The 26,248-nt window shown below is 35.7% G+C and overlaps 1 protein-coding gene across 5 annotated transcripts in view; it reads left to right on the forward strand.

The window, feature by feature from the left end:
• LOC107595553 (sarcosine dehydrogenase, mitochondrial) overlaps positions 1–26,248 on the forward strand; it is a 77,032-nt gene that overhangs the window by 28,519 nt on the left and 22,265 nt on the right. For all 5 annotated transcript variants that reach the window (XM_016285985.1, XM_016285988.1, XM_016285984.1 and 2 more), the window contains exons 9-16: positions 5,750–5,836; positions 10,645–10,735; positions 12,143–12,284; positions 18,155–18,238; positions 18,402–18,515; positions 19,048–19,186; positions 19,380–19,493; positions 19,656–19,803. In XM_016285985.1, coding sequence (XP_016141471.1) covers positions 5,750–5,836; positions 10,645–10,735; positions 12,143–12,284; positions 18,155–18,238; positions 18,402–18,515; positions 19,048–19,186; positions 19,380–19,493; positions 19,656–19,803 — 919 coding nt within the window. The remainder of the gene's footprint in view (positions 1–5,749; positions 5,837–10,644; positions 10,736–12,142; positions 12,285–18,154; positions 18,239–18,401; positions 18,516–19,047; positions 19,187–19,379; positions 19,494–19,655; positions 19,804–26,248) is intronic.

The following is a 26,248-nucleotide window of genomic DNA, read 5'->3' on the forward strand; positions in this document are numbered from 1 at the left end:
CTTAATGTTGTTCTAAAGGCTTATTACTTAATAACACAAAAATGTCCTGCTCGCACTTGCCAATTTAATGGCAGAGAATGGTGACTTTAGGTTTTGTTTGTTGTTTTGAAGCGGATGCATATCTGTCGTAAAATAATCATATGCATCTCGTGGCGTATATTCCAAGCATTCTGAAGGTATACTGAGGGTTTGGTGAGAAACAAACCGAAATGGCAAGCTATTATATTTTATGAAAATCTTGCATTGCAGTGCGAGTGCGCAGCAGCTCACGCCGCGCACAAGTGCATATCCTTTTGAGATATCATATCAATTATAATACATTTTAATAAAACACAAGACTACATTATAAAACTCTAACAGTAGGCTATTTAATATCTGTTGTTCTCCAGTTGTCAGTCAAAATGACAGTTCTTGCGTGAAGAACATAGGCCTATATATACCCAAGCCAATTTATTATTCCTTCCTTTTTGTTTTAGTGTTTAAAATATTTATTTTGAAACGAATTAATTATGACAGCTGTCATATCATACCCTGCCATGCCAGCTGATGCAAAGAATAGAATTTATATCTACACAGAAGAAAGCCCTGTCTAGACTCTAGACAACTCTGTAAGAGTTGTGTCGAGCTATTCATTAGCCTGTTTGTTTGATGAAAAAAGATGGAATGTAGTTGCAATAAATGTGTGTTAAGAATCAATACAACTGCAGCAGCAGAGGACTATTATTCTGCTGCGTGATACTGCAGAAGAACTGATGATGGCACGGTTTGATCTTCAGCTGACCAATCAGCAGATAGGGGAGTTTAATTCCCGCCCATGTATAGAAATCTAATATTCAAGCTGTTTATTCATTTTTCTACCCCTGAACAAAAAATGAAAATTTAAGCTGAATTCTTGTTTTTCATTTTTTTTGGAAAAAAAACGAAAAGGAGTCGTTTTCTCATTTTTCTACTTTAAATATTAAATTAAAAAAAATGAATGATCGATTGATACACGGATTGAATCGAACTACATTTTTCACGCTTTGTTTTTGACGAATTCTTGTTTTTCATTTTTTTTGGAAAAAAAACGAAAAAAGGAGTCGTTTTCTCATTTTTCTACTTTAAATATTAAATTTAAAAAAATGAATGATCGATTGATACACGGATTGAATCGAACTACATTTTTCACGCTTTGTTTTTGAATCACTTAAAAAAAAAAACTGGCTCATAAGAGTCATTTGTACGGGAGTTGAACTACATTTTTAATGCTGTATGTTTTTGATTCACTAAAAAGTTCCACCTTGTAAAAAGACTAATCTGTTTGGGAATCAAACTACGTTTTCATGCTGTATGGTTTTGAATCACTAAAATGAACCGGCTCATAAGAGTTGTTTTTACTGGAATTGAATTACATTTTTATATATGCTGTATGTTTTTGATTCACTAAAAAGATCTGCATCATAATAAGAGTAATCTGTTTCAGAATCAAACTACATTTTTCATGCTGTATGTTTTTGACTAAAAAGAACGGACTCATAAGAGCCGTTCTTTAAGGATTCGAACTATACTGGTCATATTATATGCTTTTGAATCACAAAAAAGAACCGGCTCAGAAGAGTCATCAGTTCAGCAATCAAACTACATTTTTCACGCTGTATGTTATTTAATCGCATGTTGTTATTTGATTCCAGTTCATCCAAGAATCAAACTTCACTGTTTTAACAGATCGTAAGAGTCATTTATTTCATTTCACATGCACAGATATTTTGTTCAGAATTCATGTGATGCTGAATACACATATTTTCATTGTAGTGCAGAGTAGAGGGTGTTTCTATAGTGATTGCTAGTATCTTCATCAGCACATCACACATACTTTGTGACAGTAAGTTTGATCTCACAAAGTGATTGGCTCGCTAGACTGCCAGTCAAATGACACTGTGCTCTGATTGGCTGATTTGTTACCTTTCCGGCTCTCCCTAGAGATTCAATCAACCTTTACTGGCTGTAATAAGAGATGACAGGTGTGAAATGCCGCTAACACACTGTAGTGGCTGTCGGTCACTTGCAGACGGGTTTCGGGTCAGTGGATGAGCACTCCTCAAATCATTTTAGGAGAGTGATAGCAAAGCAAAAAAAAAAGAGATGTTGAGCATATGTATAATTCAGCTCTACTATCATTGGACTTTGAATGCATCCCAGTTAACACTTGATAATTATTCCTTTTGGTGTGACCGCGGTGTCCCACTGGCCATTAACTGCGTCCACTTTAGTCAAGAACTACACTTGAAAATCACCATTACTTGATTGAAGACCACCTGTGTACAGTGGTGTTTCACAAGATTTCAGAATAAATGTAGAAGTGTGTTTGCTGCTCACACTCACGCTGTCTCTCACGACTGTGTCGTGAGTCGGTGTATCGTGAAACTGGCCAGAGGTCTTGATCCACTAAACACTGATGATGCAATTAATTAAACCATTATGTGGTTTCACATTAAATATTATCAACAAAATTGCAGTATAATATGATTACTGATATCCTTTGAGATCCTGTCTGGTTATTATTTATTTTGTTTTTTGTGAATTCTCATTGTAAGTGTTAAAAAGTACTGTATCATGAAATATGCAAGTGCTCTTTATTTCTGTTGTCTTTAAATTATTTAAATATATAATTAAAAAAATGTCATTATATACACATTTATTTTTATTTAATTTTAATGGAAAATACAGTAAAAACAGTAATATTGTTAAATATTATTACAATTTCAATTTAATGTTATATTTAAATATATTGTAAAATGCAATTTATCCCTGTGATCAAGGCTGAGTTTTCAGCATCATTACTCCAGTCTTCAGTGTCACATGATCTTCAGAAATCATTCTAATATACTGATTTACTGATTTACATTTCTGATTATTATCAATGTTGAAAGCAGTTTTTGCTGCTTAATGTTTTCATGAAAACCGTGATACATTTTTAGGAAACACATTTTTACTCATGCTAATAACGTAATTTGTAATGAAGAAAAAATGTATTGAAACCTTAGACCACATAAATCTATGATTCATCTAATATTAAGCATTTTTTTTTTTTTAAGTAAGAAACAAGATTTTACACTATTGCAAAATAATAATAATTTTGACAGATCTTTCATTCATTGAAGCACAAGTTGCTCTTTTTATCATTCTCAAATCATGCTCCGTATAATAACATAATAATATCATTTGCAATTAAGCAATTTGTAATACATTTTAAAAAATGTCCACTAGCGATCTCACTTTTGGACTTCCAATATTCATTTGAATCAATTCAAATGTGTTGTAATTTGAGTTTGGAGGGTTTGATCGCACCACACATTGTCAATTGGATCATGTTTAGTCAATTTCTCGTGCTCTTAACGGCTTCGGTTTGCTGTGTTTGACACTATAAGGTGACCTCTGAGGATGGCAGTCAGAGCACTTTGGTCATTTCTCTGAGGCGATAGCTGTGTGTGTGTGGTGACGTATGAATAAGAGCGATGGAGGAGAGGAAGATGGATAAATAAAATATAGCTGCAGCCTCACCCTATCCTTTGTGCTCTCAAAGAGCAAATGATGTTGCGGAAAAAACACTTTCTCATGTGGAGTAATGGAAAAGGTGTGTCTCAGCTCTTCATCTCTCTTTTTCTGTCTCACCTCTCAATCTCTCTTGCACTCGTGGCCTTTGTTTCTCCTCGCACTCCCTCGCCTTTGCATTTCTCTCTGTCTTTGATGCTTCTGAGGGTCATCCCACATCTTACTACTGAAAGCTTTGACTGTTATAGACCATTAAGTGAGCGCTCAGCAGAAAGAGCCTTTCAGAAAGATCTGATCTGACCCACTGGCAACACCATGTGCCTTGTTTTCCCACCTCTCAACCTTATTTTCTTACTTTCTGTGCTTTAAAAAAGCCTTATCATAAACTCTCATAGCAATAATTTTTTCTGAAGTGCTCTTATAGTGTCAAGTTTTCTTGCACCATAAACAGTCATAATTTCACTTCATGCTAGTCCAGAATACATCTAACTGACATTGTACTGTACATGTAAATACGTTGTTGCTTTAACAATGTTTGTTGCTTAATGTAATATCCTACGGAGGCTAAATGTCAAATCGAACGACATTTAAGGATTCACAACCACATCTTACTACTGAAAGCTTTGACTGTTATAGACCATTAAGTGAGCGCTCAGCAGAAAGAGCCTTTCAGAAAGATCTGATCTGACCCACTGGCAACACCATGTGCCTTGTTTTCCCACCTCTCAACCTTATTTTCTTACTTTCTGTGCTTTAAAAAAGCCTTATCATAAACTCTCATAGCAATTATTTTTTCTGAAGTGCTTATAGTGTCAAGTTTTCTTGCACCATAAACAGTCATAATTTCACTTCATGCTAGTCCAGAATACATCTAACTGACATTGTACTGTACATGTAAATACGTTGTTGCTTTAACAATGTTTGTTGCTTAATGTAATATCCTACGGAGGCTAAATGTCAAATCGAACGACATTTAAGGATTCACAAAACAGTAACTATTTCAACAACAACTAGGACTGTTTAATCATGTTAAATTTGATCTTGATATATCATGTTAAATTTTAGGTTGAACAATCTTGATATGTTTTAAAGTTTGGCACGTATTTTTATTTTTGATGCTGAAATATTTTTATTGACAAATTATATACACGGTCACAGGAAAAATGTACTGAATTGAATTGAATATAACAAGAAGAAATATTGAATACATTTTCTTTTTTAGCAAAAGACAAAAACCATGATAAAAGCAAAAAAGAAACACTTGCTGTTGTATCTCTTAAGATTTTATGTAAATGATGTATTTTATGATAGAATAACACACGAAGGAGAAACATACAAAGAAAGGGCACATACAATAAAACATGGCATTTTATGGCACAGATATTTAAAGGTAATTATGCAACCTTCTTGAGTTTCGCCACAGAACACCACCAGTCAAAAGTTTGGGGTCTGTAAGGCTTTTAGGTTTGTTAAATGTTTCTGAAAGAAGTCTCTTCTGCTCAGCAGTGCTGCATTTATTTGATCAAAGATACAGTAAAAACAGTAATATTCTGAAATATTATTACCATTAAAAATAATTGTTTTCTATTTGTATATATATTGTAAAATATAATTTATTCCTGTGATCAAAGCTGAATTTTCAGCATCATTACTCCAGTCTTCAGTGTCACATGATCCTTCAGAAATCATTCTAATATGCTGATTTGCTGCTCGAGAAACATTTCTGATTATTATCAATGTTGGAAACAGTTGTGCTGCTTAATATTTTAATGCTAAATGTGATTCTTTGATGAATAGAAAGTCCAAAATAACAGCATTTATTTAAAATAGAAATCTTAAATAACATGAATATCTTTTTTGGTCACTTTTGATCAATTGAATGTGTCCTTGCTGAATAAAAGGGGCTCCGTCTGCATTTTCTGTCCAGATGTCTGTCTATCTATAAACATTTGGCAGATGTTTTTATCCCAAAGCGACCCAAATCATTGCATTTTATCAGTTCGCACATTCCCTGGGATTTAAACCCATCTCACTGAAGCTTAGTTTCCATTAATGATCTGGGAGGCTGGAGAGGTTTGAGAAGGGTAAAATATGCCAACGTACTACACTGATCTCTTTTATTTCAAAAGATAACGTTTCTTCCTGTAGTTTTGGTTAGACCTACAGTGAATGGAAATTGGAAGTGTATTTTATCCTCTTTTATTTTGTTTCCCTCCAGAATCCTTCACTGCAGATCACAAGCCCCTGATGGGTGAAGCACCCGAAGTGAGAGGCTTTTTCCTTGGATGTGGTTTCAACAGTGCAGGTAGAGCATGGAGCTTAAACATGCATACACACATGCACGCACACACAGCTGACCAGTGCCAAATGAATTATTTAACCCTGAAACCCTGCAGAGTTCACATGCAAAATCCAATCCCACCCACTCTCCATGTACCTACTACTCACTACCCACCTACTCAAGACCAACTCAACTTGATCTCTGACCCTTGCGTGTCCAGTACTTAAGCCATCCAGTCTGTTGTAGTGAAATCCATCTCTTTGTGTGCAGTGCACAGTACTTTACTAGTGACTGTACTGGATTGTGACGTTGCTTCCTGTTTTAACTAGATTTTTCATTGTACTGTATTTGTACGATATCACCCAGTCCTAATTACATCACGTTTAATTGCAAGATTAAAAATGCAAATGAATGCATTTTGAGGTGGTATTTTTGGCTCGTGATTTTGAAGGTCAGATGAAACTCAGTCCGGATCTGGAGTAGTGCTGATTGTGCTCAGCTTGAGGCCGGGTCACCTTGCAGGCCTCAGACATGCTGACGGACAACAGGCCGTGATCGTGTGAACGGATCAGAATACATAGCTATTGGAATCACAATCAGATATTAGATGGATGCTTGCTTTTTTATGACACATGGATTCCTGACCTCAGCATGCCAAACTTATTTCCTGGAACGAAAGGAGTACAAGAGGCTGTGATTGGTTATATTACGTGATATACAGTGCCAGTCGAAATTCAGACATATTTACTCGCTCCAAACCTGTATGAACAGTTTTTGTCTTTACAATCATTGGAGCCCATTGACTTTCAATGTGTGGACAAATAAACACTGAGGCTTTTTAAAAACCTTTTCCATTTCAAATTACCAGTCAAAAGTTTTGCTTAAAAACTTAATTACATTTTTTTTTAATTAAAAAAAAATTTTTTTTGAAAGTAGTCTCTATATGTTTTGAATATATTGTAAAATGTAATGTATTTCTGTGAATTTTCAGCATCATTACTCCAGTCTTCAGTGTCACATGATCCTCCAGAAATCATGATAATATGCTGATGTTTGCTCAAGAAATGTTTCAGATTATTATCAATGCTGGAAACGGCTGTGTTGCTTAATATTTTTGTGGATACTGTCAAACATTCAAAAGTTTGGGGTAAGTACAATTATAAAAAATAATACTTTGAGATTAATACTTAATTAATAATTAGAAATTATACTTTTATTCAGGAAGGATGCATTAAATTGCTCAAAAGTGACCGTACAGACATTTATGTTATTACAAAAAATATATAAATAAATGCTGTTCTTTTGGTCTTTCTATTTGTCAAAGAATCCTGAAAATTACAGATTCCACAAAAATATTAGGGAGCAAAAACTTTTTGAACAATAAGAACCATTATAGATGATTGAGCACCAATAACAACTGATAATAATTGAGCAGCAAATCAGCATATTAGAATGATTTTTGAAGGATCATGTGACACTGAAGACTGGAGTAATGAGACCAATGGCATTTCGAAGGTGTTTAACAGCTGGCAGGAATTTTTTCCTGGATGGTTTGTGCTGGTGAGATGTTTCAGACCACCAAAACAAACCCCAAAACGCCTGTTTTGGCCAGATTTAGTTCGAAATGTCACATTTTGCTGTCTTCGATGGCAGCTGCCTGTAGACAGCAATGCAGTTCTCCAGGATTTGAAGCAGAGCCATGTACTCTCAGGCACACACATATGTATGTGATCTATATATTACAACAGACAACAGTTCTTTTAAATTGTAATAATATTCACAGTATTACTGCTTATACTCCATTTTACTTTAAATAAATACATTAAATAACTTTTGATCAGTAGTGTAGGTCATGCAGATTTGGAATGACATGACGGTGAATAAATGATGACATAATTTTCATTTATAGGTAACTACTCATTTGAGGACAAACCATTATATCATCCTGAAACCATTAGGTAAACCATTCAGTCTTGAAAGAAGCACTGAAATCTGTGATTAATTGCACATATTTTGCTCTTGGAGAAAAACGGTGCATTCTAATACAGACACTCACCCTATGAATGTCAAAACTCTAATGAGAAGTGCTTCAAGTGGGTACTTACGGCGTAAGATGTTGATCAGGGATTCTCCTTGGGTGTGATTGCATCAGAGCTGTGAGATATCATTATGTGTGTGTGTGTCCATCAGTATGCATGACCACAGAGATGTCGTCCTTCCCCACTGCTTCCATCATGTCTGCACGCTTGTCTTCAGTCCGGTTTTTCCCTGTCTCGGTTCTCCTGTTCAATGTTACTGTCACACCATTGGATGGGGACAGACATATATGCAAGTGGAAGTTGTCAGGACAGCTGATTAAATGGCCAGACTGTTGATGTGTATACCAGGAGTGTGAGAGAGAGAGTGGTAGTAGAAGAGGTCAGTCTGAGGCAGATGGTGGTTCATTTGTGATGTGATTGTTAAGAGCCGCTTCCCTTCTGGAGAAAACACACAGGCTCTTCCTGTGTCTGAATATACCAACTTCCATTCTATAGTAGGCAAAAAACAGCATGTGAAAAAAGTAGTATGTCTGAATTCATCGTTTTTATTAGTGATGCACCAAAATTTTGCCAACTGAAAATATTGAGCTGGTAATGAATATTCGGTTTCGACGGTGGTAAGATCAGTGGAGGAAAATGCGCTCAAGATGGTCATCAAAAGAGAGATGTTTATTTCATAATTAACCAAATAACAAGTATTAACTAAAAATAGTTTAGTGTTTAGTTGCTGCCTACAGCGAATTATGTTTTGAATCTGTTCCCTCATGAGGTTCCACTGTTAAGACCATGATGTACTTACTGCAAAGTTCTTTATTGTTCTACAGAAGTATGAAATAGCTGTGCAATTATATACATTTAGCATTTAGATAAATGTTAATATGTGCTGTGCGCTTTCCACTCAATATCACAACAACAACAAAAATGTGACAAAAATGTGTTATTTGTGTCTGAGTGAACAAATTAACCTGTTAAGAATTGTCAAAGAAGGCGGAGCCACACCCACCTATTACATAATCATCATTGACCAATGGCATTTCGAAGGTGTTTAACAGCTGGCAGGAATTTTTTCCTGGATGGTTTGTGCTGGTGAGATGTTTCAGACCACCAAAACAAACCCCAAAACGCCTGTTTTGGCCAGATTTAGTTCGAAATGTCACATTTTGCTGTCTTCGATGGCAGCTGCCTGTAGACAGCAATGCAGTTCTCCAGGATTTGAAGCAGAGCCATGTACTCTCAGGCACACACATATGTATGTGATCGGCATGTCTCATATAGTGCTCTGAAGCTTTCCTTATCTCTCAACCTCCTTCTCTCTTTCATTTTATTCCCCCTTGTTTTCTTTCTCATCTCCCCTGACATTTGCAGAAATACCGCTAGTGATTCGGTCGCTGCTTTGATGAAGAAAGAGAACTGGGGTGTGTGTGTGTGTGTGTTTCCTGAGAGGAAAACATAGATGGGAAGGTCTATTCACATGGTAGCATTAACTCATGCAATGTTGAACTCTCATTCCTGCCCCAGCAGTTCAGCTGTAGCTCATCACAGACCAAAGACCTGTGCAGTCATCAGGGAGGCTCATGTGCTGCACCCTTCCTCGAGGACGTTTGTGGGCTGATGCATATTGCTCAGAAAATGGCAAGAGCTTGCTGAAATCAGCAATTGAAATCATTTCTAGGGGTGTAAATGTTTCTGATGGTGATTGTAACTATCCCTTTAAGTATCAAATATGATCCATCAAGCTTTTGAGGAGCACTTATTTCTTCATCTCTCAATCATCACTGTTTTGCTTTTTTTGATTTGCCCCGCAATAAAAACTACAGCGCATTGAGCATAAAACTAAGCATTTAAATATGAGATATATTCTGCATTTTATTCCCTTGCAATTCAGAGTCTGGCAATTCAGGCTTTTTTTATTCTGAGAAAAAAGTAAGAATTGTGAGATATAAAAAAAGTCACAATTATCTTTATTTTATTCTATTCAGTGGTGAAACAAGCTTCCATAATATTCCCACTATATCATAAAACGGTATCAAATATGACACTCAACAAAAAACATATGCAATCATATGCTTTTAAATATTTATTACAACATATATTTCTAAAGGCTCAATAAACAGCAGGGTTAAAAAAAAGTTCTTCTGGATCTCACGGTTTTAAACCCAAAAACTCGTTCTCTGTGAATGGCATCTAAGACGGCTCTGTAAGCAGCGCTTTGTCATGAGAGCTCTAGAAATGCTTCTCGAGGCGTGTGGGACACCGAGTGTCTGAGAGATAAAGCAGTGACGCGGCATGGAATTCAAGGCACTAAGGCAGCCATTACTCAGCGACTCTGTGGTCTCTGGTTAATGCTAATGAAGTCATCAGCCAGCTAATGAGCCAGAAGTCCTTTGGAGACACCGCCAACATCTCCACAGGCACTCGCTACGCCTCTTCCAAGATCCTGTCGCCCATTTGATTCACTCCCCTTTGATTTGTCTCTCACTTCACAATGCCCTTCATTCCTCCTTGGAATTCCTCTGCTTCTGTTCATTATTCCTCTCCTGTCTGCTCAGAGCTCACAAAGATTGATTCGCTCTGATGGTTCAACTCTTCTGGGTATCGTTCACTATGAACCGATCGGCAGCTGTCAGTCACATTGTTCCTAGAGAGGTACTTTGTAGCTTGGCAAACGGTGTGCCGAGTTGCTTAGGGTTGTACAGAAGTTTGATTGTCTGGAGTAGGATCAAGTTGACTGGCAGTTATGAGCTGTCAGTGATAGGATGATGATTGACATATGCTCTGTGATTTGATTGGCAGGTATGATGTTAGGAGGAGGATGTGGCAAAGAGCTGGCTCACTGGATCATTCACGGGCGTCCCGAAAAAGACATGTATGGATATGATATCAGGTACGTTTTGTGCGAGCAAGTGTTTCTGTGAGTACTACTTTATGTACTTTGTTTGAGGCGGGACTGTCTTTTTTCCGACCAATGGAAGATGGGGAATTTAAGCATTTTGAGTCGGACGTGACATAAGTAATTATTTGTAAGTCAAGAATCATTCTGAACAAATTCAATGAGTTAGTCAGTTGTTAGATGCTTTAAAACAATAACTTCTTCATTTGTAAATCTTTCTCACTAATTCACTTAAATATCATAAAAGTCATTATTAGTTCATGATTCAGTCTAGGGCTGCACAATTAATCAAAATAAAGCCAAAATCAAGATATGACTTGGTGCGATTATTGAATCGTAAGGGCTGCAAATTAACTAATTAAATATATGCGCTGCATTGTGTTCATTTACACATGAGCAGATGTTTTTAGCATCTTCACAGTAAATGTTGCTCCACACAAACTCATCTCTGCGTCTTCTCCAAAGTTTGAGTCACATATAACATGCATTTGGGAACGCAACATGCAGGAAACATCTTCTTAAACTTGTAATGAAAAGTGCTAACTGGCTGTCGTCAACTAAAGAGAATCTTTGGAGAAGCCATCCATTCGGTTTTCTGCCAAAATAACAGCTGGATGGTTTAACAATTAAAAATGAAGATGACCATAAATATTAGTATTGTCATTTTACAGTTCTAATTTAAAATTATTATAATATTCTTTTCTAAAATACTGTTTTATTTTACAGTGAAATTTAAAATAGTAAATTAATAATAATTTAAATATTATTTATTTAACACTTAATAAGATTACTAATTAAATACTAATTATGATTATATATTATTATACTTGTTATTATTAAATATTAATTACATTATTATTAATGTAAACTTACCTCACAAGTAAGCTCAGTAAACCTAGAGCGTTTTTTATTTTAAATTTTTTAAATCATGTTAAATCGCGATTTTTATGAGAAAATGTTATCAAAAATTAAAATTGTGCAACCTTAAATCAGACTATACTGACGTTTTTTTTTTTTAAATGGTGCTTTGTCCAAACTACTGGAAGAATTCAGACATTTAAGAACCGTTAACCACACTAAACATCATCAAGATCAATCTTTCTACTAAATAAGAATCCGTTCTTGATTGCCAGCCCTACTAGTGTCTGAAGGAGTATTTCAAACACCACACATGGGTTTTGTTAGTATGTTCAGTTCAGTGACTGCATCTGTGAATGGAACATCATGACTGAGCTCAGTACATCAGATGTGTGCGGTATTATGAAGGTCAGCTGAGGGCAGGACACTCTGAACTCACTGTCCAGCCTGCACTAGCATTCGCTTCTGTGCCTTGAAAATGATGTGACGTATCTGTATGTGTGTCTCAGTTCCTTACTTCATCTTCCTTTTTCTGTGTCTCAGGCGGTTCCATCATTCCCTGACCAACAACAACCGCTGGATCAGAGAGCGGAGTCATGAATCGTATGCCAAAAACTATTCAGTAGTTTTCCCGTTTGATGAACCTTTGGCCAGCCGCAACATGAGGAAAGACCCCTTCCACCAGGTGTGCCCGTCTCTTATGTCTCTTTATCCCCTTTTGAACCACTGGCTCAAGACGTCTTTGTTTTACTGTCTATTATAATCAGATATAATTTCCTATAGGTGCATGAACATTAGATGGGCTGATCTGGGGGGAAAAAAGCTCATATTATTTTATCTAAAGGAGGAAAATGAATCTACTTGAATCTACTTTTTAATAATATATATGTCAAAAAAGCATTATATACAGTGGGGCAAAAAAGTATTTAGTCAGCCACCAATTGTGCAAGTTCTCCCACTTAAAAAGATGAGAGAGGCCTGTAATTTTCATCATAGGTATACCTCAACTATGAGAGACAAAATGAGAAAAAAAATCCAGAAAATCACATTGTAGGATTTTTAAAGAATTAATTGGTAAATTCCTCGGTAAAATAAGTATTTGGTCACCTACAAACAAGCAAGATTTCTGGCCCTCACAGACCTGTAACTTCTTCTTTAAGAGGCTCCCCTGTCCTCCCCTCGTTACCTGTATTAATGGCATCTGTTTGAACTCATTATCAGTATAAAAGACACCTGTCCATGACAATAAAGTACAATCCCCTCCCCCCATGCAGAAAGAATCTCATTGTCATTACACTAATGCAAAAAAAACCATTACATTTTATATAATTATTATTATATAATTTTTTTAATTAATGTTTTTATTCAGCAAGGATGCATTACATTGATCAAAAGTGACAGTAAAGACTTTTACATTGTTACAAAAATTATATTTCATTTTTATGGTATTCTTTCAGCCAGGTTAATGAGATATCCACCTTAGATGCTTTTTTCAGTAGTCTTGAAAGAATTTGAAAAGTTTGGGGTAAGAAAGATTTTTTAAAATGTTTTTTTCTCTCTTTTGCTCACCAAGGCTGCATTTATTTAATAAAAAATACAGTAAAACTGCAATATTGTGAAATATTGTTACAATTTAAAATAACGGTAACACTTTACAATATGGTTCATTAGTTAACATTAGTTAACTATTTTAGTTAACATGAACTAAGCATTAACAATACTTCTACAGCATTTATTAGTCTTATTCATGTTGTAGCGAATCAGCTCATGGGGAAATATGAATAATTAACCATAACTAATTATGATTAATTATTAATATTTTAGATCCACTGTAGATATTTAGCTGACCACTCAGGGTCAACCGTCTTGTCAATTCTATCTCAACATTTGTTAATGTATTAAAATCAAACGTTGTGCTTGTTAACATTAGTTAATGCACTGTGAATTAACATGAACGACTGTATTTTCATTAACTAACATTTACAAAGATGAATAAATACTGTAATGTATTGTCCATTGTTTGTTCATGTTAGTTAATACATTAACATAAACTAATGGAACCTTATTGTAAAGTGTTACCAAAACTTTCTATTCATCAAAGAACCATGAAAAAATGTGTATCAGTTTTTTCTATATTTCTTTAAAAATATATATAAAAAAGAAAATGGCCCCAAATTTCTAAACGGTAGTACATAATAGTGGTAATTGTTAAACTGAATTTAAGGTCATGAAAATATTGGCTCAGTTCAAAAAATGACTTAAATGGTCCTTCATTTTCTATTGATTTTGTGGTGAAATATGACTAGAACATATCAGGTATATGGTACTTTTTGCTGTTAGCGCTCCTTTAGCAGTGAGCTAAATTAGCTTTGTCAAGAGAATAATCTAGCTAAGTACTAAAGGGAAACAAACGCACATTTTCTTTGTCTCAGTCGTCTTTGTAATTGCTCGTATTGAGACTACAAACTTTCCACAAGCCTGTCCTGAGAACAAATTGCATTAATTACGTCAAAACATCATCCCTTTAAGTGTAAATCATTATTAAAGTTGAGAAATTTCACAACATGGCAACTTAGCTTACACTTAGCCAGCCAAAAGTGTTATGTGTGAATTTATTAGCCAGTGTTTCGCTGCCAGCATCTGTGGGGCTCCAAAGACTTGTTGCTAAGCTACTGCTAAAAAGATGATGTTTAAGTGTTTCCAAAAATACCTCTTTGTTCTGGCTAGGCTCCAGGCGTGAAGCCGCACAAGAAGGCTTCATCCTTGTGAATAATAGTCTGCTGAAATATAGATAGCTAGCAATAATAACACTCTGCATTCATTTAGACCACAAGCCTCACTAAGATGACTGTAAATTAGACATTCCTCCTGAATATTTCATCTGTTTCCAACTTGGAAGTCTTCCTGAGCTAATTCAGCGAAGTGCTAGCAAAGGGATGGGAGACCGATATAACTTGGTTAAAAAGACAACTGCCTTTCATTTAATCTCAAAAGTTAACATTTCACCCTTCATTTATATTAATATGTAGAAACGTTGAGCAGCGTTTTGTGTTATAGGAAAGAGGAAAATTCTATCGTCATTTACTCACCCTCGTTTCTTCAAAAACTGTATGACTTTCTTTTGTAGAACTCTAATGAAGATATTTTGAAGAATGTTCAGGCTGTTCTTTGCCATTTTATGTATGTTTTTATTGGGACTGCACAATATTGTGCGATTGCTAATCACGAAGGCTACGATTTAATTAGTAAATACATTGTAAAAAAATTTCACCTATTTCAACTTAAATATTTCAGTTATTAAGTATTTCATTTAAACTTAAATTACATTAAACGGACTTAAAAAATCGAGTTGAATCTCATATACAAAAAATATCTATTATATATATGTATAATATAATATAAAAGTATATTTACAAGTTTTTTTAGTTCTTTTTTTTATGTAAGTTACAAAACTTATAAAAAAAAAGTTTAAATTGATCAACTTATTTTGATGAGTTAATGTAAAAGCATAAGTTGCCATGACTTACTGATCATATCATTTTTTACAGTGTATATGTAAATATATGCATAAATATATGTGAAATACTGAAATCACAAGCTGCTCTTTTGTAAATTAATGTAGTGCCATGTTTCCCCCTAAAACCGACAGCGCATATATTTATTTGCCAGCAAACCGCCAAAGTAAAAGCTCGGTTTAATATTTGAAAGAAAAAAAATTGGTATTGTAATTTTACAGGTTTGCATTTAAATAAATAAATAATACAAATAAAAAAATAACCCCAAGCATTCTAGAATAATTAATTATTTCCAAACATAGCTGTTCAAGTATTTTTGAGAAAATTCCTTAAAAAAAATTTCACATCGCAATATCACTTTTTTCCAATATATCGTGCAGCCGTAGCTTTTATCCATTTGTTAAAGAAAGACTTAACATCTTTTAAGAATCTTTTACTACATTTGTGGCGCTCTTTGTCATTTTTGGAGGTTGACCGTCTCCTTTTGTTTTCCACTGAAGATTTTGACCAACAAGAGGGTGAATATATGATGACAGATTTTCATTTTTGGGTGAACTATTCCTTAAATTCACAAGCTTTCTATTACTGACACCACATGATATGCTCAGGAAAGCAATCCAGCAAACCTTGACAGCATTAGGATCCTCGTAAGGTTTGTTTTTACCTCTCTCAATGTCTGCTTTCCATTTCTTCTCAGTGTCTATCACCACCTAAGGGTGGTTATTTTGACACGCACTTCTATAAATTCCTCTGTTAAGTAACGGCATGGACAGCATGTACCCTAGAAGCTCATCGGCATGGCAACAGCGGCCAAATTAATTCCTGCAAATAATATTTTTAGCCTGAGCCTGTTCAAGAATGCTAGCCTTAGCATTATCAAAAACAATAAATAATAGTGTTTCATGCCAGATAAGACGACGAGCTGCTGTGCGTGACTCATGGAAAGCTCGTCAGCTTGTACTTTACTCCAGAACAATAACGTATGGACTTCAAAAAGCCTGGAGAAGGAGGGCAAATTGCCTAGCAACCAGTGTTTCTATGGCCGGGGAGACAGAAAGAGAGAATCTGTTGCTGTGTGGGGCGCCGGGATGGAGGGTGGACCAGTTCTTCTTTTTGTTTTAGAGCTCAAGAATAGCTGGAGAAATCGTGACGGGCTATTTCGAGCGGTGGAGAATATAGCACATCCAAAACTGTTATGTAGACAAGTTTATGCTGCCTAAACTGGCATTTCTGCTCAAAATCAGGATTGATTTGGGGTGTATGATAAGGCAAGCATCATTATTACTATTACCTTCATGTACCTCAGTATATCTTACCCCGAACCGTTTGTTATACAGACATATACCATAAATTGTGAAGAAAACAGTCACTCACAACACCTTACCAGCTGCCTGGAAAATACTGGGAAAGTTGGCAAAGCATGGCAATGAGTTTCTTGAGAAAATGTCAAACTTCCAGAGGAAGCTTTCAAAAATATGATTTTTAAGATGGTTTGCAAGGCACATATGATCTAAACATAGTGACGTGACGTGGCCAAGTATAGTGACCCATACTCGGAATTAGTGCTCTGCATTTAACCCATCCAACACACACACACACCGTGAACACACACCCGGAGCAGTGGGCAGCCATTTATGCTGCGGCGCTCGGGGAGCAGTTGGGGGTTCAGTGCCTTGCTCAAGGGTCGTGGTATTGAAGGTGGAAGAGAGTGCTGTACATTCACTCCCCCCACCTACAATCCCAGCCGGTACGAGACTCGAACCCGCAACCTTTGGGTTACGAGTCCGACTCTCTAACCATTAGGCCACGGTTAGTTGTTGCAATTAATATGTTTTTAATCAATTAATAGCCCTAGTGTTTTTATATTTGCTAGAAATATTTGTATTTTTCATTACATGTAAAGTTTTAATTACAACACTTTGTTGTTCATTATTTATAAAAAATGTTATTTATATATAAAATGTTATTTATATATGGAAATTATACATCTATAATGTAAATGCAATGCAAAACGTTACTGATTACATCTTACTGATGCTTTCAGAACTATTGCAAATCTTTTTTCGCAAATTCAGCGTCTGTTAGCCATCTAGATAACATTATTTTTTGTGACAAATCAGTGCAACAACAGTGTAAAATGTAGGGATGCACCGATATGAAAATTTTGGCCGATACCGATAACCGATTATTCTTTATATTTGAAAGCCGATAACCGATATGTTGGCCGATAAATCTATATCCAAATTGTTATATACTTTTTGAGAGCCTGATTACAAAAAAGGTCTCATCATTAAAAGCTACATCCCAAACACTTCAACATAAGCAGCCTAGTGAGAGTGCTGTACATTCACTCCCCCCACCTACAATCCCAGCCGGTACGAGACTCGAACCCGCAACCTTTGGGTTACGAGTCCGACTCTCTAACCATTAGGCCACGGTTAGTTGTTGCAATTAATATGTTTTTAATCAATTAATAGCCCTAGTGTTTTTATATTTGCTAGAAATATTTGTATTTTTCATTACATGTAAAGTTTTAATTACAACACTTTGTTGTTCATTATTTATAAAAAATGTTATTTATATATAAAATGTTATTTATATATGGAAATTATACATCTATAATGTAAATGCAATGCAAAACGTTACTGATTACATCTTACTGATGCTTTCAGAACTATTGCAAATCTTTTTTCGCAAATTCAGCGTCTGTTAGCCATCTAGATAACATTATTTTTTGTGACAAATCAGTGCAACAACAGTGTAAAATGTAGGGATGCACCGATATGAAAATTTTGGCCGATACCGATAACAGAAAAAATGAGCCGATATGGGCCGATACCGATATGGTGGCCGATATATCGTGCATCCCTAGTAAAATGCATCACAGAAAAACGCAGATTAATGAACATAAGTGGCAATGTAGCACTGGCCCAAAATGGGTCAGTTGGGTCATCTTAATTGCTGTGGCCTAATTATGATTTTTATACAGCGATTGAGGTTTATTATTGGCCTGATTTCTGATGGTTGTGTTGTTTAACAGGTGCTACAGGAACAGGGCTGTGTGTTTCAGGAGAGACACGGTTGGGAGAGACCTGGATGGTTCAACCGGGATGGACCTGCTCCAGTGAGATTTCCACACACACACACACACACACACACACACACACACACACAAATGCATAATTCTGAAGGACAGAAATTGTTCTTTGTTCTTTATAAGGTCTGTATCAGTTGCTGATTGATTGATTTGTCTGCTAAACTGGTATTTTCAATTGTTCTTTTCTCAGGTTCTGGATTATGATTACTATAGTGCCTACGATGTTCTCAAGAACACTGATTACAAATACAGCGAGATACTAGGCAAAGAGTACACGTTTGACTTCCCTCCACATCATGATGTGGTGAGCATGTGTGTTTGAGAGTGTTTGTAGCCTCCCTTGTCCATATGAAGTTCTTCTCTTATAGCTAAACAGGTTTGTTTTCAGTGTGTGTGTATGTGTGTGTATATTGTTTAAAAAAATATATATTATTATTATTTTATTTTTTTATTCTAGATTTGGTTCAAGTGTCTGACCTGTAGGAATGCTTTAGATGTGTTTGATATTTTGTTTTATTCAGTATGTTTGTGTTGTTTTGCTTTTAAAAGGTGTTTAAAAACGTGTCTGACCTGTTGGAAGGCTGTAGCTGTGTTTATTTTTTCTTCTATTTGGATTTGTTTTTGTGTATTGTGGTTGTTGTTTTTTTGAGGGGGCTTTGTGTGTGTGTTTTGCTTTTAAAATGCTTTTAAAAATGATTTTTATATTTTTATTTAATTTTGGATTCAGAATGAGTCTTACCTGTTGGAATGCTATAGCTGCATTTTATTTTATTTTTTTGTTTGTTTTGCTTTTTAAAAATGTATTTAAAAATGTTTACATTTTTGTTTAATTCCAGATTCGGGACGAGTGTCTGACCTGCAGGAATACTGTAGCTGTGTTTGATATGTCCTACTTTGGCAAGTTTTACCTGAATGGTCCGGATGCAAAGAAGGCAGCTGATTGGCTGTTTACAGCTGATGTCAACAAAGCTCCAGGTGAGGATCCCTGTGATGTCTGTATGTCAATTTTATCTCCCTTTCAGTATATTGAGTGCATGCATTTTACTTTCTTTTTTCTGTTCTTCACAAATATCCAGTATTCATTGAAATTCATTGCCTCGTCTGACCACATAGTTTCAGTGGTGAACCTTGTTGAAGTGTAATCATCTTGACCGTTTGTGTGCTTCAGGCTCCACTGTCTACACCTGCATGTTAAACAAGAGGGGCGGAGTCGAGTCTGACCTCACCGTCAGTCGTTTGGAGCCAAGCCCCGCCCACCTCCCACTGACACCCGAATCTAATGGTAAACGACACACGTGATTAATTTTATTCAGGGTCACAGAACGGATGTGTAAGGTGTTGAATCAGGACATTAGAGGAAGTCATGAGTGTCTCATCAGCAATGTGAGGAGGATGTGTGGAGTTTATATACTCCTCACGCTCCGTGTGTGTGTATGTTCTCAAGGTGAGGCGTATTACCTGGCCATCGGAGGTGGAGTGGCGCAGCATAACTGGAGCCATATTCAGGCAGTGCTGCAGGACCAGGGTTTCCGCTGCACACTAATAGACCACACTGAGGACATGGGCATGATCAGCATACAGGGACCCAAGAGGTTAGCACCCATACACACACATACTGTATAAATAAGCTGTGTTCAAAACCTAGTGAGCCCCTTAGTTGAGTATATATATCTTCTTTGGTCCAAATTCTAATGGCTCGTTGACCAAGCACATTAAAGGTAGGGTAGGCGATTTCAGAGAGGCTAGCAATAACAAGCTAGCTTTGAAAGCATAAGATCCCACCCTCCCTGCAAATCACTATCCAAAGCGAACAGGGTGCGCGGATACATATGTTGACAGGCAGGCAGGACAGCCTATCGTAGCCCTCGGACCGAGGAATATGATTGGACAAACATTTTATGCTCATACGCCTTCCACACACAATATAATTACATTTAGACCACTTAACTTGATGGCTATTGGGATGAGAAGAGACTTTCAGTTTGATTAAAAATAGACTATTTTACCTAACAAGTTTTTTTGTATTTTAATGTTTATTAAAGTTTCACATTGTTAGCTTAGCAACATGCTAACATCAGACTGTCGAAATAAATAGTTTGAGTTGCTGCCTTTATAGATATTTCTATAGTCACTTATGAGATTCTATTTCAGTTTGGGTCTTCACTTAGTAGACAGCTGCCTGTGCAGACAGTAGACAGCAATTAACAGAATCTTACTGAGCAAACAGATGCACTTCAAATCTATAATGTGAAAACATGTTAGGTGTCTAAAGTGGCTTTGCAGCACATGGAAACCGATCTGAATGCACCGAGAAGCAACTGTATTGTTTTCAGATCTGAAGTGACACTTTTTTCACACTGTTTTGTTGTGCACTGCCTCACCTCCACCATATTGCAGTCTGATGCTAATCGTGACAAATTCACATGTTTTCTCCTGAAACATTCCACACGCGGTGTCTCTCTCTCCTCTGCCCTTTAAACAGCAGAAAACAGATGGAAAAAGAAGAACCATGAATCTAATATCATGCTGTAGTCATTCATTATGAAGTGTCTTAGAGGTATAATTAGGAAAGAGATGAAGAGATGCAGAACAGTGGAATTAATTAATGTATTCTGAGGGAGTTTGCTTTAGAAATTAAATTAAATGAATAGTGTAACTGTCACATACTGTAATCATTGTTTTCACTTTTCAACCTGTTCTTGTATATTAAAGAGATTGTTTCATATTTTTAAGACCATTTTTAAAGTTAATAAGTTTTACTGCATCACATAATATCTTCATAATTTAGGTGGGTTTCGATTTATTTATTTATTTTTTTTGCATTAGAATCTAAAAGTATCCGATATTAATCCCTGCTGGTAGATGCTGCAGCTGTAGCCTGAGCAAAATATATATCTCTCTCTCTCTGCTGACTATTATATTATAGTATATCTCTCTATTATAGTAACTCTTCACAGGTGCCTAATGCTATTAAAAGCATAAGACTGACTTTTCTTTTGTTTTTATCCCTGTCTGCTGAGTTTTATATAGATAGTCTCTCAGAACGAGCTTTGTATCATTAAAGGGTGTTTTTTGACCCAGAGTTCTGAAACCGTTTTGTTTCAAACGATCAAGGGAAATGAGATTTTCATTATATGAGCCCCTTTAAAACACTTCTGCTTCGCTCATCACGACAGTGTGTCCTTCGTCTGTATCCTTCAGTTCTTCTCCTCTTATGTCCAGATGAAAGCTAGATGAAAGAGTGAGCAGCTTTGTGAAATCTCCCTCTTCATCCTCATCTCCTGCACTGTGCTCTTCATGGTTTAGGAGAGGGCTCCTGTCAGCTCTGCTCCGTCACATCCTAATGAGATAGCAGGGTTTCTAATGAGCACTAGCTACTATCAGCTCCATTGCTTCTCAGTCTGATCTCCTGTTCATCATTCCAAATGTTCGCTCTCAAGAGATTCGCACAGTGCACCTTAAAATCCAGTGAGAATCAGCTTCTCGCTTTGTTCACTTACCTTAAATGTTGTCATGTTACCTTAGAGGAATATTCTGGGTTCAGTGCAAGGTTATGGTGGTCATATATGGTGAGAAAGTCAATGGGGCCAATTTTTGAAGTATTTAAAAGCAGAAATATGAAGCTGATCATTTTATAAAACACTTACTGATAAAACTTGGTTTGTCAAGGAAAAAATATAGCTTTGAATATTGAAATGGAATATATGGAATGCAAAAAACTGCTAAATTAATAATTTGCATAAACAAATTATTTTTATATTTCCTGTTTTCATGTTTTTTTTTTGAATATGTCTAGGGATCAAAGGCAAGACCGTCCCATTTTGGCATCAAATTAAATTTACAAAAGTGATTTTATATACACAGAAATCATATAAATGCAAGTAAACTGCCAATTTTAATGTTTCAAATATTTTTTTGTGAAAATAAAATGTCAAAATATGGGTGAAATAATGTTCCATCATTCAGTGTAACAGAAATATTTATGTAAAAATGAAACAACATATTTATTCTGATCAGTGGCGTGTTGCATGAAGCTGGCTGAACAAACAGGACACATTTTAAAGCTGTATTATAAATTTTTTTCTTAGTTTTAGTTATTTTAGTTTGTCAAGAAAAAAACCTAATGAAATTTTGCGTTGGCAGCTAGCTAAAATAAAATACGTTTTTAAATATTTGATTTTTATTTCAGTTATCATTTATTTTAAAGTTTGTTTTATTTATTTATTTGTTAATTAACTATAATAACCTAAAGTTTACAGGCATTTCCATTGTAAGTATCTCACTGGAACCCAGATTTTTCTTTAAAATTTGTGGTAAGGGGTGCCTGATGATTGAGCTTAAAGGAACACTCCACTATTTTTGAAAATAGGCTAATTTTCCAACTCCCCTAGAGTTAAACAAAAAAAAAAGCATTCTGAGCTCTGGTTCAATACAAGTTATATATTTTCTGAAATGAAAATAAAATTAAATTAGTGTTTGCGATATACAGATTCATGTCACAGAGAACTAAGGAGTGGAATGAGCCGCAGTCCATGTGTAGATACAGCTGATGAAATGCTAGAGCATGAGTAACCATGTCCCGTCTGACTTGTCCTTGTTAGTGTGATTTTACGGCTGGCCTTGTCCTCATGAGTGGCCTTTTCTATATTTTTGCTAGAATTATAACATTATGTTGAAAACTATGCTTTCCTCCCTCAAAATGTGATTTACTGAAGTACGACGCGTTCCAGACTCAACATTTCAGAAACAACAAAGGATGTTGGTTCAGGAACTTGATCTACTAAATCAGGTTGTTTGTGATGTCTAGATGTTATTTAGGGGTGACGGTAGCCCCGCCAGCTCATTAGATGCAGTGTATTTGGGTAAAGATATTATGAGCCACATTGTGTCTGAAGGACAAAATGTGTGTGTATTGAAATGATCCCAGTGTCATAAGGGAGTGAGATTTATGCAGTGTTAGCAGAGCAAGCGACAGTGTGCTTATGTGTGAATAAATGCTTTGCCGTCATTGAGAGATGTGCTTCCACAGCTGTGTTTGCTGTAACGTACTGAAGCGACTTGACTGAAAGGTGATGATTTGCAGTGAACTCGTGAGATGGAATCCGCAGATGAATGTTATATCAGCCAAAGCAGCTAGATTTTGTGGTTTCCTAAAAAAATTTACTGAACAGTTCACCCATAAATTTAAATTAATGTGATAATTTATTCACCCTTATGTCTGTCTTTCTACTCTGGAACACAGAAGCAGTTATTTAGAGCAGAATGTCTAAGCTGTTACATTTTCCAAACAGTGTAATTCAATAAAGAATTTCAAGACACAACTTTAATTTTAGTTTGTTCCTCATGCAAAACTAGCAAATGCCTTCAGAACACTTAGAATATAGTGCACAAGCCACATGGATTACTTTTATTGTTGTCAATTTTTGGTCCCCATCCACTTGCATTGTAAGGAAGAGAGCAGCTTGAACATTCTACTAAATGTCTCCTTTTGTGTTCTACCAAAGAAAGACAGTCACAGGTTTGAAACGACATGGAGAAGTGTAAACGATGACAGATTTTGTGAACTACCCATTTAATTGAGGCTTGCTGTGAAATTGCTATGAGCTTGTTTGTGCTCCACATCTCCTCATTACTGAATGCTTTCGTTTAGGTAAATAAGGCTAATGGTGGAGTGGCTGGTGCAGTGGTTTCATCTATTTCTGGTTTCTCCCTCTCACTGGCAAAAATGTGATTGTATTGTATTGACACCAGGCATTTACAAGACGGAGAAAAACAGGAAAACATATTTAATATTTAATCATTTTAATTTAATAATAATAATAATAATTAAAAAATAATAATATATACATACAAACACTTGTGTGTGTGCATATACTTTATATACCGTGTATATATATATATATATATATATATGTGTGTGTGTGTGTGTGTGTTCGTGTGTTGCATTTTGGTTTTAGTTCTGTAATATTACAGTTTGGGGTTGGTCTTTTAATTTTATTTTTTTTGAAAGACGTCACTCCTAAGGCTGCATTTAATTGATTAAAAATACATACAGTAAAAAATTGTATTGTGGAATATTGTTACAATTTAAAATAACTGTTTTCTGTTTGAATATATTTTTTTGAAACATAATTTATTCCTGTGATTTAAAGCTGGATTTTCAGCATCATTACTCCAGTCTTCAGTGTCACATGATCCTTAAGGGTGACCAGATGTCCCGTTTTTCCCGGGACAGTCCCGTATTTCAGCTCTATTTTTAGTGTCCCAACTTATTTTGAAAAAATCATGTTTTGTCCCATATTTCAAAAAATCTTTATGACTGGGTGATCAGAGCGAGTAGTAGAAGTGTTCTGTCATGCAAGAACAGACTAATTAAAGGTAACTAAGCTTGTCGTGGAACAAAATTACCATGCAGTCACAATTCGTTATCGATCAACTTGCAGTAAGTATAGGCGGAATCACACTGAATGACACACAACAGAAGCGCTCTCCCAGTTCTGTGTTCAGTTCTCCTTGTGCCTTCACGTCAAATACACACACACCGCTGTCAAAATGTTCATCGTGTGGAGTTTCTCACGTAAATACAGTCGGTTATGACTTAAGTGAACGTAAACAGGTGGGTGAAAACCGAATATGTGTCAGTATATTACGTTCATTCGGTCTTAAAGGGACAGCAGCCTAATTAAATACCCGTCTGTCTTATTAATGTTAATTAAAAAACAAAAGATGTTAAATAAAGTATACATGTTAAACCTACTGTATTAGAAAAAACGAGTGTATTTTATTTAATTTGTATCTATTGTATTTGTCTTATGGTTTGTAATTTGCTTCTTTATTTTTATATAAAAAATAACTATATACAGTACAGGTGTGTGTCTTTAGAATAAAAATTCTCGTATCGTGCTCATATCTATTTGAAATGGAAACTTTTTGAAGCATTATAAATGTTTTTACTATCACTTTTAATCAATGTAATGCACACAGACACACACACACACACACACACATACATATATATATATATATATATATATATATATAATACAAAAGGAATTATATAAGCCTGTGATATTCTGTATTAATTCCTTCATTTTAATGTAACCTCATAAACAAATGTATTTCTTTCAAGAGAGGTTAATGAATGTTATGCACGTCATGATTTTCAGAACGTTTTGGTTGAGCGCCTCGCTCTACTTCTCATCATTTGTGCTCTGTGGTGAAAAGTGATTTCATTAAGACTATATCTGATCCTTGCTTAACTGACTCTGCTAAAGGAGAGGCAGAGTGCATAATTAGATTCACACACACACACTGTATAATTAGAGTGGCTGTTGGCCTCTGTGCTTTAGTGAACAGAGTGATGTTTGAGTGGGTGGAGGAGAGGAGTCTTCCCTTAATCATGTCAATGCCACATACACTATGTGCTCCTTCGAAAACATGACGTTCCACCTTCATCATTTCCATCCTCATACATCACATCTCTCTCCTGACTATTCCTCCTCCATCACCTTTTAAAACCTTTGCTTCCTCTCTTCACTCTGCCCACACAGATGTAGTTTTCCTCTCTGTGGCTGTTGCTGCAGGATAACTGTACAGTGCGATACATGTAGCATTAAGCCGAACACACACTCTTGTTCTTGAGCTAACATCCGTCAGGCCTCCTTCTGCTTTTGTTAATACACATGCTGATGCAAAATGGGCCAAAGCTGTTCCTGTGTCACCCCAAATTATGCAGCTAGAACAAGTTTATCACACCCACACACACACAATCGACGAGGGCTGCAGGTCCAAAATAGAAAGATCTTATGGAGAGGAACAGTGATGGAGAGACTGATGGCTGATGATGAAATGGAGAGAGTTTAATGGTGACACAGGGGCATTTTCCTGCATTCCATAAAGAATATATAATAATAACCAAGGCTCTTATGTTAATTTGCTGCTTAAAATTTGCTTTTCTCTACAGTAATGCCACTTGGTTTGATTTTATATATATATATGTATATATATGTATGTATATGTATATATATGTATATATAT

The sequence above is a fragment of the Sinocyclocheilus grahami genome, unplaced genomic scaffold (genome assembly GCF_001515645.1).
Source record: "Sinocyclocheilus grahami isolate Dianchi unplaced genomic scaffold, SAMN03320097.WGS_v1.1 scaffold204.1, whole genome shotgun sequence".
NCBI lineage: Eukaryota > Metazoa > Chordata > Actinopteri > Cypriniformes > Cyprinidae > Sinocyclocheilus > Sinocyclocheilus grahami.